The sequence below is a fragment of the Plasmopara halstedii genome (genome assembly GCF_900000015.1).
Source record: "Plasmopara halstedii genome assembly, contig: Scaffold_1561, whole genome shotgun sequence".
In the NCBI taxonomy this organism is placed as follows: Eukaryota; Oomycota; class Peronosporomycetes; order Peronosporales; family Peronosporaceae; genus Plasmopara; species Plasmopara halstedii.
Window position 1 is genome coordinate 436,927 of NW_020188473.1, and position 14,134 is coordinate 451,060.

Here is a 14,134-nt window from a genome sequence, read left to right on the forward strand (position 1 = left end):
CAGACGATCCGAAGGAACTCGGCAATGCGCCTGTAATTTGGCAAACTAAAACCGATGATGTCGTTCTACGCGCAGTTCCACTATCTTGTGACTCCACTGTAAGTTATACAGCGAGGAACGTTTTCGGTGCCGCTGCACCCATCGCTCAAAGAGCTCTTCTTTATTGAAAGATGTTTCGCAAGGTGCGAGCACCACACAAATCGTCCGCATCGAGGGTACTGAAAACCTCCTCTTTGAGCGCAAAGTCGAGTGCGGTACATATCCATCGGGATGTTCGAGAATCCAAGAAGCGAGCTAAGAGTGCTTTTCGTTCGTCAAGCTCAGCTTGTGTAGTGGCTGGGGGTCCGATCACGTAGACGCTTAACGATCGAGTGATCGCGTCCTTCGCTTTAGTAATGGGTCCACCGCGCGGAAGCCGTATTCTGCACGAGGGTCTAGGACAGAACGTGGATACGAGTGCATGAAAGATGCTTTGTGGGCAGCCCCCAACTGCTGCTCCTGTGCCTTGTCGAGATAATTGGTAACGATATTACTTCTTCCAAAAGTCGAGAGGTCGGAAAACGGACATGGTGTCCGCAAGGCTCGAGCAGAGCTCACGTCGCCTCGCTGGGGCACCTCGCCCTCTTTTTCTTCCCACCCTTGGAAAGGAGTATCTGACTCGTAGCCGGCCACCTCCGAATCCTCGATGTGGAAATCCGTTGCCATGGCGGGCGCGGTGAGCGTCGTCCGATCTCCAAGAGCTTGGGATGTGCTTTCCGTGAAGCCGCGGTCGTATGGTCCGGAGTTGCAACGCATGCAGGAGACGAAGAGGGGCTCTGCCTTCGGGTGCTCTCGGGACCAGCGAGGCTAGGTGTTTTTCGTGTCATAGACACAGAGCTCAATGAGCAGCAAATGCGTGAAGAAGGTCCTGGAAACGTAAAAATGCCTCAGACAAGCGAGCCTCCTACGAGGCGACAGCTGAATGTTAATTTTGGATATTCACAGTTTTGATGGAGGAGAGTGTAACGGGGTTACGCCGATAGAGGATGTGGACTGTCGTGGATCTGGAGGACACGAACAAATAAGTCCATCAGTCAACATTGCATTTGGACTGTTGTTGCCTGATATATAGGGTGGGTCACACAAGATGGTATGACCACACAATGACGTGGCTACATCTTAACTAGAAGCCACTACGTGGCGGGACTGCCAGTAGTTATGCAGTATAATAAGGTCTTACAATTTAATTCGGAAATCCTATAAATCAAGATTTAGGCGGCTCTGCCGCAAATAAAACAAGGCAAATCATTTTGGACGGAAGTGTGTATTTCCCTTAGGTTAAGCTTTTAGGTTAGCGAATTGCGATCCGCTTCACTCATACTGGTTTCTAGAACAGATCGTAAGGTCGGTGACCTTAGCTTTGCTTCTCGAAGCAAAGAGCTACGGCAGTCCCGTCGCAAGTGACCTCTACATCTGCGAGGTATGATGAGACTCAGTACTATCCCGGCAAGCCGCCATCTATTGCACTGCAGTAGGTCAATCTTGCTGATGTATGACCGCGAATTCCTTTAGTTCACAAAGCGAAATTATTCCTTCCAGTTCACCAGATACTGCTCCACCGGCCCGCTGTCCCTTTCACATGAGAGTGGGCACTCTTTGCTCTTTGAGCAGAAACGGCGGGTGACAATGCTCCATGATATATAGTTCTTGTGAGCTCTCCAGATTATGACCGCATCTGAACCCTTTATAAAGTTTGAGGGTGCGGTCGATACTGACGAGTTATCTTTTTGATGCACTCTTTGAGCTGCGCGAATGGCCAAATGATTGTAATGAGATTGTTGTTTCGAATTGGATAGGCGCACAGATTTAAGGTTTCGTTAAGACGTCGCTACAACAAAGCGCAGCACAAATGAATGACTTGATAGCGCGGTCGAAGTATGTTCTTAACGATCGTAATGAACTTGCCTTCTCGTTGGGATAATAATAGTGTGACTTAATATCTGTGTCAGCTTAGCCATGAGCAGTGAGATCAGAATCTAACCTTCTTGCCTGTAGGTAGAGTTATCCTTTTGGCAATTCTCTCACTTTAAATTGATGTGTCCTCCGTCTGCCTGTGGCAGCTACATGATACGTTTGCACATCGTCATAGCATCGTAGACTTGGTGCGTATTGCTTAATCTGGCTGAAATAAGAATTGTGATCTTACTGCGATGTGTAACTGGGTAGATACCAATACCAAAATCGTATCGACAGCATTGCTTTACCAAGACCAGAGTTTTTCATGGGGCAGAATCATATATACTAAATGAGTCAAAACCTGCAGGGGCGTGTACCTTTCTATCCAGCGCAAATCTAGTCATTGAGAGCACTTTGCTCTAGCACCGAGTTCGCTCCGCGCAAATATTTCGAATTACACCCTCGACAACGAGATCAAAGCATTTTGTCTTTGGGGGTGATTTGCGCTGGACATGTTCAATTAGATGTCGAGAAACTTTTCAGTGATTTTGCTGTCGAGCGTGGGTCATAATCCGAGACAATAGAAACAGGAAAGCCATGTCGGCTATTGTTTCGTTTTTACCAGCTTGACGGCATACTTATGTTGTTGACGTTAGCAAGAAAACTCATCTTGATCACACAGTCATAAACCTCAAAGCTGGTATTACTAGACGTAATTTTTGGCAGACCAAAGATAGACTCCATTCTAGTAATATACTAACATATTGCCATATCCGACAGACTGAACAGGGGTGCGACACATGTGACAAAGATCTTATTCATTGACACGTTTCATGCGTGTACTCATAAGTAGTTTCCTGTTGGATTACAAGTACATTTATCTTCGTGCCGAGGAGGTCAACGCTATCATCCGAGTATATCTTGTCTTCTGAAGCTTCCAACACTGCAGCACATGTTGCCCATACCCCGTACTTTTCAGTTCGTCGATGTGCGACGTACATGCGACACGAAAGCGTACCCGCCGCCACATTAAGCCGACCCAGTTGATACTTCACCTCGAAGATATACTCAGCAAAGCATAATTATCTTGCGTCTACTGCAGTAGAAGCATTCTGCTGTGCGGATAGACGCATGATGTGTGTAGATCAAAAATGGTTGCGAGTCTAGTAGGGGTATATTAACTTGGCAAGATTATTTTTTATCGCAAGCATCACTTTGTCATGGGATAAGTTGTTCTTTTCCACCGCGTTATACTGACAAATTGCAAGCTCGATAAAGACCCCATGCCACTCTTTCATCTGCTCAGAATAGGGCAAACTACTAACTGTATCAAACAATCCATATCCTGCTCAAAGCTGTCGCAGTGCCATGTTTGCCACATAAGCGCTTCTGCTATGCTGGAGATATAGGTCTATGGCTCGCAAAGCTCTGCTACGAGACATATTTGCCTTGGGTGTTGGCTGACATGCTGAATGCAACGTTAAAGCCCATCAATTTCCAGTAACTGCTAGAACTAAATGTGCTTCCAAGTTGAGTCGATGCGTGTCCAGCTGGCTAATAATGCTGACAGATTTGTGCCGTGGCAGTTGTATTATTATCTACTTACACATAAATGACTATCAGTATTACAATCAGATAAAGAGAATAAGGTTAACTGACGCACAGCGACATTTGTTGTTGTAGCAACAGAGTGTTTCGGCTTCACTAAATTGCCAGTTCGTTTATTTCAATAGAACTGCGACGTCTTTCCGCATTCAGTAAGTTGTATGTTTATAAAACCGCTAGATGTCGACTCCAACCTGGCATTTATCTTGAAAGTCTTCAAAACCCTGTTTGCCTTCATCCTAGCTGACGTACTTAACATGCTTAACCTCCGACTTTTGGCCTGGGATGAGTTACGCAATAAATGCTAAAAACACTTGCTGTTGCATGTCCTCGTCGATAAACCGGTGTCACGACAAGAAGGCAGCATACACGCTGGCATATTTTCAATGTATTTTGTAAAGATCAATAATCATTTCGACAAAGTTGGCCAGCCCCTGAAAAAAGCGTGACATTCAAAGACTGAAAGAAGGGTGTAATCGCGTGTTTTTAAGGGGAGGGATGATGCGTTTGTAACAATCACAGGATCAAAGCACAAAAGCTCTGAGCAGATAGAAAGGAAATGGTTGTATTCATCATGACTTTTTGACTTTTAGAATATCTAAATCTTGAAGACTTATGACCACAAATTGCTGTTCATTGGTGTGCTGTGCAGCAACTTACAACACGAGGAGTTTGAGCTGGTATAGCAAAAGTACTAGTGGTGTGCGGCCCATCCAAATAGCATTTACTTCCCAGTGGTGGCACAGCTTTTGTCACTGTAAGTCATCGCAGCGGTAAGTTCGAAGTGCTCAAGTTATACGAGACGTTTGTGATACACGATCATAAGCGTTTAAAAAAAAGCATCCAAGCACCAAGTTTATTCTACTCACGCAGATAGAAATCAACAAGCGAATCAAAATGATAATGTTCAATAAGCTGGTAGAATCGTGGCAGGTTTTGCTTGGCACTTGTGCCTCGAAACTTGCACAGGTCGACATAAAGATCGGTAAGGATTCCAGCTAGATAGTTCAGTGCCTTGGGGCTAACCTTAAATTCCGCCAAAATCTTCTCCGAGTTTTCAAGAATCTGCTGGTATTCCGGCGCCATCCAGACCGCATAATCTTCTTCATGCAGCTGTAGCTCTTTTAGACCATCGATAAGCTTAACTTGCGAGGCCAGTGCGTGTTTGGCATCCAACAAAGGCCTCAAGTAGCCTAGCATTACTACTACACTCTCCTTCTTTATATCTAGCGCGATGTTTAGCGTAACCTTGCGGGCCGTCGCTTCCTTGGTAATCACCTCTTTCAAAATTGCAATTACTGAAACGGAAGGCGTTGAGAAGCTGGCTTCCCCCTTACAATATCGACACACCAGTAAGGCTCCAAGAAATGAGTTTCGATAGCGCAATGTAACGTCCTCGGTCTGTAGACGGCCAGGGACTTCAGGCAGGCACATAGACACCCAATCATGAATCTGCACGAGAGAAAAGTCGCCACTTAATTGAAGCGTATTGCATGGCTTCAATAGTTCAGCTTCTTCCGCATCACTCAGCTCAAGGACGCGATGGTGTAATGAGAGCGGTTTCACATAAAATTTAATCGTTTGCGCCGACCGAGGTTGTGTATTAGCTATTACTGTGGCTTCAACGTGTCCAAACTGTCCTTCGATGGTACGCACTTGAAATTCCAATCGATGAGTGGGTTCGAGACAGCGATAAGTGGCTAGAAAGTGTGTTCCATTGGCAGGATCGACCGGTGACTTGCTCACAATAGCGGTATTGTTCTCATTCTCGAGTAGATCTAGTGGTACTGCTGAATGCAGCACGATCATTTGAATGCCCACCGGAATTTCAAGAGATACGTCATAGACTGCCAACGCTGCATTCAGTTGAAACTTGCTGTTCACCACCAATTCTTCTGCTAACGAAAGAAATTCTTTGTCCTTCACGCCTCGTTGCGTACTCATTCGAGCAATTTTGTCTTCGAGAGTGGATATTTCTTTACGCAACTTGGTAATGCGGGTCTCTCGATGCACAGTTCCACGTGATCGACCGTAGCTGTCATCGCCGTCGGGTTGGTCTAGTGGTTCAGTAGTGAAGCTTAATACGCGACCAGAAAAAGTTGTTGCCAGGAGCTCTTCGAATCCGAGTGTAGTCACGATTCCACCTCGAACACACCGAATACTCTCGTTATTGACATGCTCATATAACTTAACCACATTCCCCGAACTCGGTTGAAACGATACGACTTCAATACGACCATCATCTCGACCCACTAAAATCTCTGGATGGTCATCACGATTGATGTCAAAGCATGCAATTGAATTGATGGTAGCTGTAGATAGAGGCATGGATATATTTCCATTGGCGTCTTGTTTGTTCATTTCTGAAGACTGTGAAGATGTCTTCCATTTGATCTTGAGCTTGTCTCCGTTGTAACTCAAAAGACCGAGAACTCCAGCAGCTGTGCCATATAGAATTAAAGCAGGATCTGATGTGGTAGCACTCCTGCTTGTCATCGAGGGAACTCGACAAAGAGCAGTGACTGGTGCAGCCACTGCTTTCTTGGCTACTGATGTGGAATCTTTAATGATGCGAATGTAGCGGTCTTGGCAGCCCAAAATACCATGAAAATCCTGCTCATGGTTAAGTGACACGACGAGTGCATCGTTGATTCGATCCGGACATACATACGAATGTTTATCAACTCCATTTTCATATTGATTAAAGGTAAAGTCGGTGATTGTCCAAAGTTGGTTATCATACGCGTGGATCTTGCGCAATGGTTCTGCCAAATTGCTTTGAAACTTGAAGAATTCCTTTCCTTTCTTATTGATACCGTGGACATGTTGTCCTGTGGCAATAAACGTCTTGTCTTCAGTCCCTTTGCTCGTCCCGGCCACTATACAGGACACTGGACCTGCAAGCGTTATCGACTTGAACACATTTTGAGGCTCACCTCTCTTCACTTGATAGCAAGACACTACGCCATATTCGTCTCCAATTACGAATTTTTGCTGCTCCATATAAACACGAATCACTTGTCAAAAACGTGCACCCTAACAACCTAATCATACACTTAAATTCTAAACCTTTTTTTTCTTCTTGCTAAGAGGCAGCAGTTGCAGCGAGTGGTGGCTTGCAATAGGCCCAACTTTAAGTATTTCAGCTTGCGAGAGAGCTAACCCGGCCATGTTTCTTTTTTCGACTATAATTTAGGATTTAAACAAGATCTTTGAAAAGACGCGGCGATTGTTTATCGAATGGAGGTCTTAAGAAATTCTATTAGATCAGAAGCAGTTCTTTGTTTTAAGACCACCAGAAACTCACTGAAAAACTTGTAGAGAGAGACTTTACATAGTGCCAGTAATTGGGAGGAATGTAAAGCATTTCACCCTCACGTAAAATGCACTCAACGTATTGTGCATGACGAAATTTAGGAAATTGCACATAGTCTGGATCTTCAACATTTACTGAACTCGTGTTAGAGAGCAAACCGTCAATTCGATAAAGTTTATCGCTCTCTTTTGGAGAGTAGAGTCGAATGTACTTTGCTCCAACAACTTGACATAGGAGATTGTCTTTAGGATCAAAATGCAATGGGGACACAGTCCCTAAGGGACCAAACCAACTATTGATCGTTATATCTTCCCCGTCATCAATGACTTCAGTGCGCTGCAAAGTGCAGTAGTCGGGGATCATAATGTCACGTTCAAGCGAAGGGATCTTTAAACGAAGCACAAGCATTGGTAAGTATTGTTATGGGTATCTATCAAAAGTAAGGCCAAATACCTGGTCAAAAAGACGGTGTTGCGCCAAATATCCCATTTTCTGAATTGCCACGGTTGTACTACCTTCGCTACTGTCGATACCCACTTCATCTTTCGCTAGCGATGGTATGATAAACCGATCCAAGAATTCGTTCATACTCATGAGCTCTTGTCCCCAGTCATCTCCTAAGTAATCCGACCCTACCTAAGGCCGCAAACGAATTAACCTAAGCTAAAGACTGCAGAATAGTATCAAAAACACACCTCAACAGGCACCGTTCGGAGCCCAGCGACCTGGCGAAGATACTCGATGTTCTTCCATGCTCGTGTCGGTCCAGCGGCTCGCCCTAATGCGGGCCAAAACTCCATCGCACCTGTAATAATGGCTGGCTCACTGATTTAGCAAACGCAGCCAGAGTTGTCGTTAGACATGTGCTGCAATTTAGTTATCACGGCAGATCGTACTTCTGCAGCATCATGTTTTGCCGAAATTTTTCCAGCGAAGGCATTTTCAAGCGTCGCAGAGGAAATTTTAAGGTCTTTTTTTCAAAATTGGTTCTACTTGTTTCATGATCCAGTCGCGGTTTCTGGATCGAACAACCCAAGGAAAAAAAATTTCAATCGAAAATTTTCAATCGACACAAGACAACATGAGAGATTACAGACCTTCACATTCCTTTGTTCCTGCTCGGGTAATCGTGTCTTAATACGATAAGTTTAGCAAAAAACGAACACCGATGTAGACAATAAGTGTGGCGCATCATTCAAACTCTTCAATAGAAAACACGCACAATTGATTTCTCCGGCGTGTTCATAGCGAGCTGCTTTTCCACGTTAGCAATCAGCGCGTGCGTTTCAGATGGCGCCAGTGGCCCTGACATCATGAGACACTGACAGAGATCACAAAATCAGATGTCGCACAATTTTCGAATGCAGTAAGAAGTCAACTTTTCAACACACCATGTCAAGAATTTTCAAGCTCTCTAAAAATTGCTGACGGTGTGCCAAGCAGCGCGCACGCAACACACTGGCAATACCAAAGGATTGACGCCACACCGGTAGAACATCTTTCCAGCTTCCACAATGCAGCTTTTCCCAGCTTCGCTCATATGCGGCATTTACCAGCACCTCGACAAATTTTTTGTCTTCGGACTTTGCCGCTCGCTCCAGTAAATCAGCGATTGCGGCCCCACCAGCATCTTTTAGCTCTATTACATTTCAAAAGTTGCATTTAAAAGAGTGAGAACATATAATCAACGGACACACTTACGCTGTAGGAGGTGCGGAGAGAGATTTGGAGGCTCAGTATCGCCTATCACGCTCATACGTCGCTGCAGTATAATATCCTTATAACAAGAGCATTTCTTAGGATTTGTGATTACCAGCTGGAAAATGTAGTCAAAGTAGAAATAAATCGGTACTTGCAAGAAATAAAGAACTTCCTAAACAGATACAAAAATAAACGTTGTATTCAAATGAAAACTCATGCGTAGCGTGCGAAATGATATAATGTTTGATATCTTATTCTACTGCTTATGATACCGTTAAAGATTGTAATGACTTAATTATTGATATAAAACCGGTTATTGGTTTGAACTTCCCACTGCACATCAAAATAAACGTGATCGAGGTAAGGGTTGCAGAAGGAACTCATTGTCAACATTCCAGCCTCGAGTTACTTTAAATTATGGCGTTGCGCAGAGTATCACAGTGTCAACGTAGCGCTGATCGTGTACACGGACACTTTTCCCGTTCATACACGGCATTATATCGTGCAAAATTTCGCCAAACTCCGACTCCTGCGGCCTTTGCACGTTCTGATCCGTTGCTGGTCAGCTTTGGCGTGCCCTTAAACCTACTAAACTCCAATTCGCTGTTGTTGGACTCGACGCGCTGCGTATCCCAGCAAAGTACCCATCAGAAATATTCTGAGGATTCTTACGAGGATATGAACCCGGAGAAGGTGGCGATAGCGACTTCTACCGCGTATGACATGCTGCTGCAGCGATTGTACCAGGTAAATCGTTTTACTGCCGTAAAGCTCGGACTCGAAAACATGCAGCAGCTGAATGCAGCCTTTGGAGATCCTGCATCACAGTTAAAAATTGTACACGTGGCAGGTACGAATGGAAAAGGATCGGTGGCATACAAGATCGCCAAAGCGCTTGAGCGCTCAGGGTACAAGACTGGGCTATTTGTTTCTCCGCATGTTTCTTGTTTTCGCGAACGTATTCAAATCAATGGCCAGCTGATTTCCGAGAGAGATGTCTGTGATGCACTGTCCGAAATCTTTACTATCAGCGCCCAACTTCGGATTCCAGCCACGTTCTTCGAAATCACTACCATGCTGGCTTTTAAGCACTTTGCGAAGCAGAAAGTCGATTTCGTTGTACTAGAGACGGGTCTTGGTGGTCGACTGGATGCGACTAACATTGTCACACCAGTGTTGTCGATCATCACGTCTATTGGATTAGATCATACACGTATACTTGGGAATACCCGCGAGGCCATTGCACGTGAAAAGGCAGGGATTATAAAACCAAATGTGCCGGTGATCGTAGGACCTAATACCCCCGTTAATGTGATGATGGAGTTTGCAACACGGAATAATGCCCCGCTGAAGCAAGTGCCTCGTCAGATGGATTTTGACCATGATTATAACTTAGAGAATACGGCTATTGCCCGCGAAGCATGTGTGCAACTTAACACTATGCAGACCGGTATTAACGACTCAAACAAGATGAGCGTTGATGTGACAAATGAAAGAGTAAACGTTGCACTTGAGTCGCGACCTCCATGCCGCTTTCAAGTGTTGCATATTATCCGTCCTAATTCAACAGAACGCAAGGTCACTGTGGTGCTAGATGTCGCACACAACCCACCGGCCATCGATAAGCTAGTGGAAATGCTCAATCAGAAGTTTCCTTGCAAGAAATTACGGTTCGTGTGCGGGTTTTCGGCCGATAAGGCAATTAACAAAGTTCTGGATAAAATCTTGGATGCATTACGCGATGAACACCCAAATAAAAGTGAAGAGGAGCTACAGAAATACATTCATCTGGTCAAAGCGAATCATCCACGCGGGGCGTCGTTAAAAGATATCAATATGGCGCTATCAAGCGCAGCTGCTGAGGGCAAAGTGACTTACGAATATAAAAGTATTTCTCCAATCAAGGAAGGTGTGGAGGCTGCACTAAACGCATCGCGTGCATCCTCTGATGATGAAGTAGTCGTAGTATGCGGCAGCGTGTTCCTAATGGCAGAAGCACGTCAGACTCTCGGTCTCAAGGAACCAATTGACAGCCCATCTCTTCAAGCTGTTGCAGGCTCACATATTTCTGTTAAATAGCTGTCACACTGTAGCCTTTTAAGTATTTTTGTTGTTTAAAACTTGTTCATACCGGTACGGAAATATCCCATAATTTCACTTTTACGCCAGAAGTCAAGAAAGATCCCCAACAGTAGTAAAAAATCTCAATGAGTGAGTACAAGAAAAGCGTTGCTTCCTCGGGTGCCGCACTATTGTCGGAATTGCCGCAGCGCGTGGCACATGTGCACACGTTGGTACAGCAATATGCAAGTGAGCGAGCACCATCTAAGCTGCGTGCTAAGTTTGCACAGATGGTGCTAGCAGCTCCAGCTTCTGTGAGCTCAAATGGGGACGTACAGGCGCTGCTAGCAGTTGTTGGGGACGAGGTGGCGCAACTCATGAGCTCTATCCAGCTGCTGCAGGTTTGGATCCAGCTTTTGGTACCAAAGGTTGAAGATGGTAACAATTTTGGCGTCGAGGTGCAAAAGTACGCGTACGTGCATCTAAAAGAGGCGTTGGAGAAGTGGCAAAAGACATGGGATTCACTCGCCGACTATAGCTCTGCACGTGCAACAGCAGTGGAAAAACTTAACGCCAAGGTCAACTCCGAGACGAGTACGACTACCACCGTCACTTCGTCGAAAGGCGGCAAGGAAGGCGACGAGGAGAAGAGCGTCACGGCTAAAGTAGAGAAGCAGAGCAACACTGGCAACAAGGCACCAGAAGACGCTCTTGCCGCTGTCGTGGAGATTGACATCAAGTGGTACTTCAACTTGCTGCGCGCACTCGAAGGCGTGCGCGACCAATACGCTGTAACGGAGGACGTCATCAACAAGAACAAGGAGAAAATTGAACTGCCGCGTGGTAGAAACGATCGTGCTGGATTTAATATGTTCTAGACAAAGAGTTTTGTCTTTACTTAAAAGATTTTTCGAAATGAGACTATTATTCAGCTTACGATGAATTAGTCAACTCTGAATCGTCGCTCTGGCAGATTGCTTCAAATACATGTCGAAACAAGCAAGTAGCATCGCAACAAATTATATCTTACGTAACGTCGGTTTAAATCCAGCCCAGTGGTTGTTCGAGTTACTAATCGTACACATTCTTTACCAAATCGAGACATCGCAAATTAGACATGTTATGGATTGGGTATGCAATGAACACGTTGCCCTCGGAACATAGAAGTGCCGAAGAAGTAGCTGCTAAGCTCTCACTACGTAAAACACAAGCTTTTACATTTAGAGCAGAATACATTTATCTTGCTATGGGGCAAGGTGCAACTGTGAAACTGTGCGATTTTGCGAAGTTCCTGTGAGTATTCACAAGTGCCAAAGTATCGGTGTAAGATGTAATTTCGGCCATTGATACCCCACGTAGGCTACTAGCGTCAGAGACTGTCTGTTCGATCTCAATAAAATTGTTTGCACGAACTCCTAGAGTCAAAGCTTTCTCTGTGCAAAACACATGGCAACCCCACGACCGAGTCATGAACGTATTATAAAATGATTGAGTGCCCATCTTCGAGGTGACAAGACCATCTTAAAACGATTTTGTCTATTTGTTGGTCACAACATGATCACCAACCTGACGATCAGAGGTTGGAGGCGGTAAGAGCTCACCTGAAAGCGCTCACCAGCCCTGAAAAAGTTCAGGTCAGACAAATCCCGTAGCGCCCCGACCGGAGGACAAACGGGTGCGCATGGTACTTACCATGAGACCGCTAGTTTTGAGCGTCCAGGCTTTCGACCATCGAAACGAAGAAACTTTCGATTCTGGACGATGAAAGCTGAGAAGCCCACTGATTCGGCCTTGGTCAAAATGGGACCGTAGCGATCCAGGCTTGCAGTCTCCAAGCTGAGAAGCCGCGCGTGAGAATGGGCATTGACGTGCACCTATGCGCTAAGAAGAGGCGCTTCTACCTGTGATAATTTAAAGCGACAGAAGAAGCGAACGTTTCCACCGCCTAATCAGGCCTATCAAGTTCATTCCTAGTCCTTGTCCAATCGTCAGGAGAGACGAGAATTGGCGAACTATTTCCGTCAGTTAATAGCTTTATTGCCGCAATGGCATCTGATCCTTTTCCGCAGGCAGAAACGGTTGCCAGCGTCACAGACAATCACCGAAACAATGATCCCTGCACCGAGAACTTTCACCTCGACCCTACCTCTTTCGCGGAAGCGATGCATCAAATGCCACATAGGTGCTCGTCCATTTGTACAGCTTAGGCTATCAGTAGTGGCAACTCACAGAGCTGTACGTTGTACTCAGTATATGACCACTGAGTGTGGTGTCTTGGGCCACATAGAGGATACGGTAATTCAAATTCTAATCGTGAGGAATCACAATTCGTGGTATATCCGTTGAGTCGGTGCTATAATACAGCAACCCGTTATCAACGAATATCGGTGCAACCGTGCGCGCAGTCGCGACGACAACTTCTTGTCCAAGTTTCAAAACTCCTTGCTTCTGAGAGCCTGTAGCGGCGCTACACACATACCATCACCCACGTATGCGGCGCGGATCAAATCCGTCTGCAAGCTCGTAGTCTGGACTGCGTAACAACGCATCAGCCAAAGCATTCTGCTTTCCTGGCTTAAAATTCACCTCAAAGTTATATTCTGCGAAGAAGGAGAGCCACCTGGCCATCTGAGACAACTGAGTTGCAGTGTGTAGTAACGCATGATCTGTGTAGATCGCTAACGGGTTGAAGCCGAGCAGGTGCAGCCTGAACTTGACAAGTGCATACTTCATCGCAAGTAATATATTGTCGTGGACTGGGTAGTTTTTCTCCGTAGCCTTAAATTGGCTAGATTCGAACGCAATCACCCGATATCGCCCCTCGGCGTCTACTTGCAGCAGTGCACAGCCGATGACAAAGTCCGAAGCGTCACAGACGACACTCAAAAGACGATCGGGGTTGGCAACGCCAGTATTGATGCATGCAGGAGGCTGTCTTTGACCCTGTCAGAAGCCTCCCGAAGCTCGGTGTACCAACACCATTCGGTATTCGTTTTAAGGAGATTCGACAATTGCCGTGCCATTTCCGCATAATTTTTGCTATGCTTATGCAAGTAGTTGGTGAGGCCAAGCCACTTGCGCGAATCCTTTTGGTTCCTTTGGAACCGGTCGGTCTACAATGGCCTTCTCCCTAGCGGGATCCGCTCAAAGACTACGCTTCCCAATGAAGCACCCTAAATAAGGGATTTCTTCCGCGCCGAATATGCACTTGTCTGCATTATCATACAGCTTATTCGTGCGCGTGCACTCCAGCACCGCTCTCAACTAGACGATGTGACTTTCCTCAGCTGTCCTCCTGTGCCCCGCACGACTGTGGACGAAGATGTCGTCGAAGCATGCTTGTGCATACGCCCGGTGGGCCCTTAACAGCTGCGACACAAGACGATTAAACTTTGGTGGTGCATTGACAGCCCTTGGGGTATCACCAGCCACTCCCAAAGCATCCCTCTAAGAGTACCCACCGCTATCAGCGGAATATCACTCGCTCTCATGTGAAATTGATAATAACCGTCGACC

General features: G+C 45.7%; 4 protein-coding genes across 4 annotated transcripts; 2 read left to right on the plus strand and 2 right to left on the minus strand.

Moving 5' to 3' along the window:
• Nucleotides 1–4,401: 4,401 nt before the first annotated feature.
• PHALS_01497 (WD40/YVTN repeat-like-containing domain) lies at nt 4,402–6,711 on the minus strand (the record flags this gene model as incomplete). Its single annotated transcript, XM_024715899.1, has 3 exons — nt 4,402–4,500; nt 4,567–6,534; nt 6,610–6,711. 3 exons carry the CDS (start codon nt 6,709–6,711, stop codon nt 4,402–4,404), a joined length of 2,169 nt encoding a protein of 722 aa, XP_024581551.1.
• Nucleotides 6,712–6,826: 115 nt separating this feature from the next.
• On the minus strand, nt 6,827–8,612 carry PHALS_01498 (lysine-specific demethylase 8; the record flags this gene model as incomplete). The annotated part of the gene is made up of 8 exons (XM_024715900.1): nt 6,827–7,243; nt 7,310–7,492; nt 7,552–7,681; nt 7,753–7,874; nt 7,954–7,989; nt 8,079–8,177; nt 8,248–8,495; nt 8,558–8,612. The coding sequence occupies 8 exons, from the start codon at nt 8,610–8,612 to the stop codon at nt 6,827–6,829; spliced, it is 1,290 nt and encodes a 429-aa protein (XP_024581552.1).
• Nucleotides 8,613–8,974: 362 nt separating this feature from the next.
• Nucleotides 8,975–10,636, plus strand: PHALS_01499 (folylpolyglutamate synthase; the record flags this gene model as incomplete). The annotated part of the gene is made up of 1 exon (XM_024715901.1): nt 8,975–10,636. The coding sequence occupies one exon, from the start codon at nt 8,975–8,977 to the stop codon at nt 10,634–10,636; it is 1,662 nt and encodes a 553-aa protein (XP_024581553.1).
• A 128-nt stretch (nt 10,637–10,764) lies between these two features.
• On the plus strand, nt 10,765–11,915 carry PHALS_01500 (proteasome activator subunit 1; the record flags this gene model as incomplete). Its single annotated transcript, XM_024715903.1, has 2 exons — nt 10,765–11,461; nt 11,734–11,915. 2 exons carry the CDS (start codon nt 10,765–10,767, stop codon nt 11,913–11,915), a joined length of 879 nt encoding a protein of 292 aa, XP_024581554.1.
• Between the last annotated feature and the right edge of the window lie 2,219 nt (nt 11,916–14,134).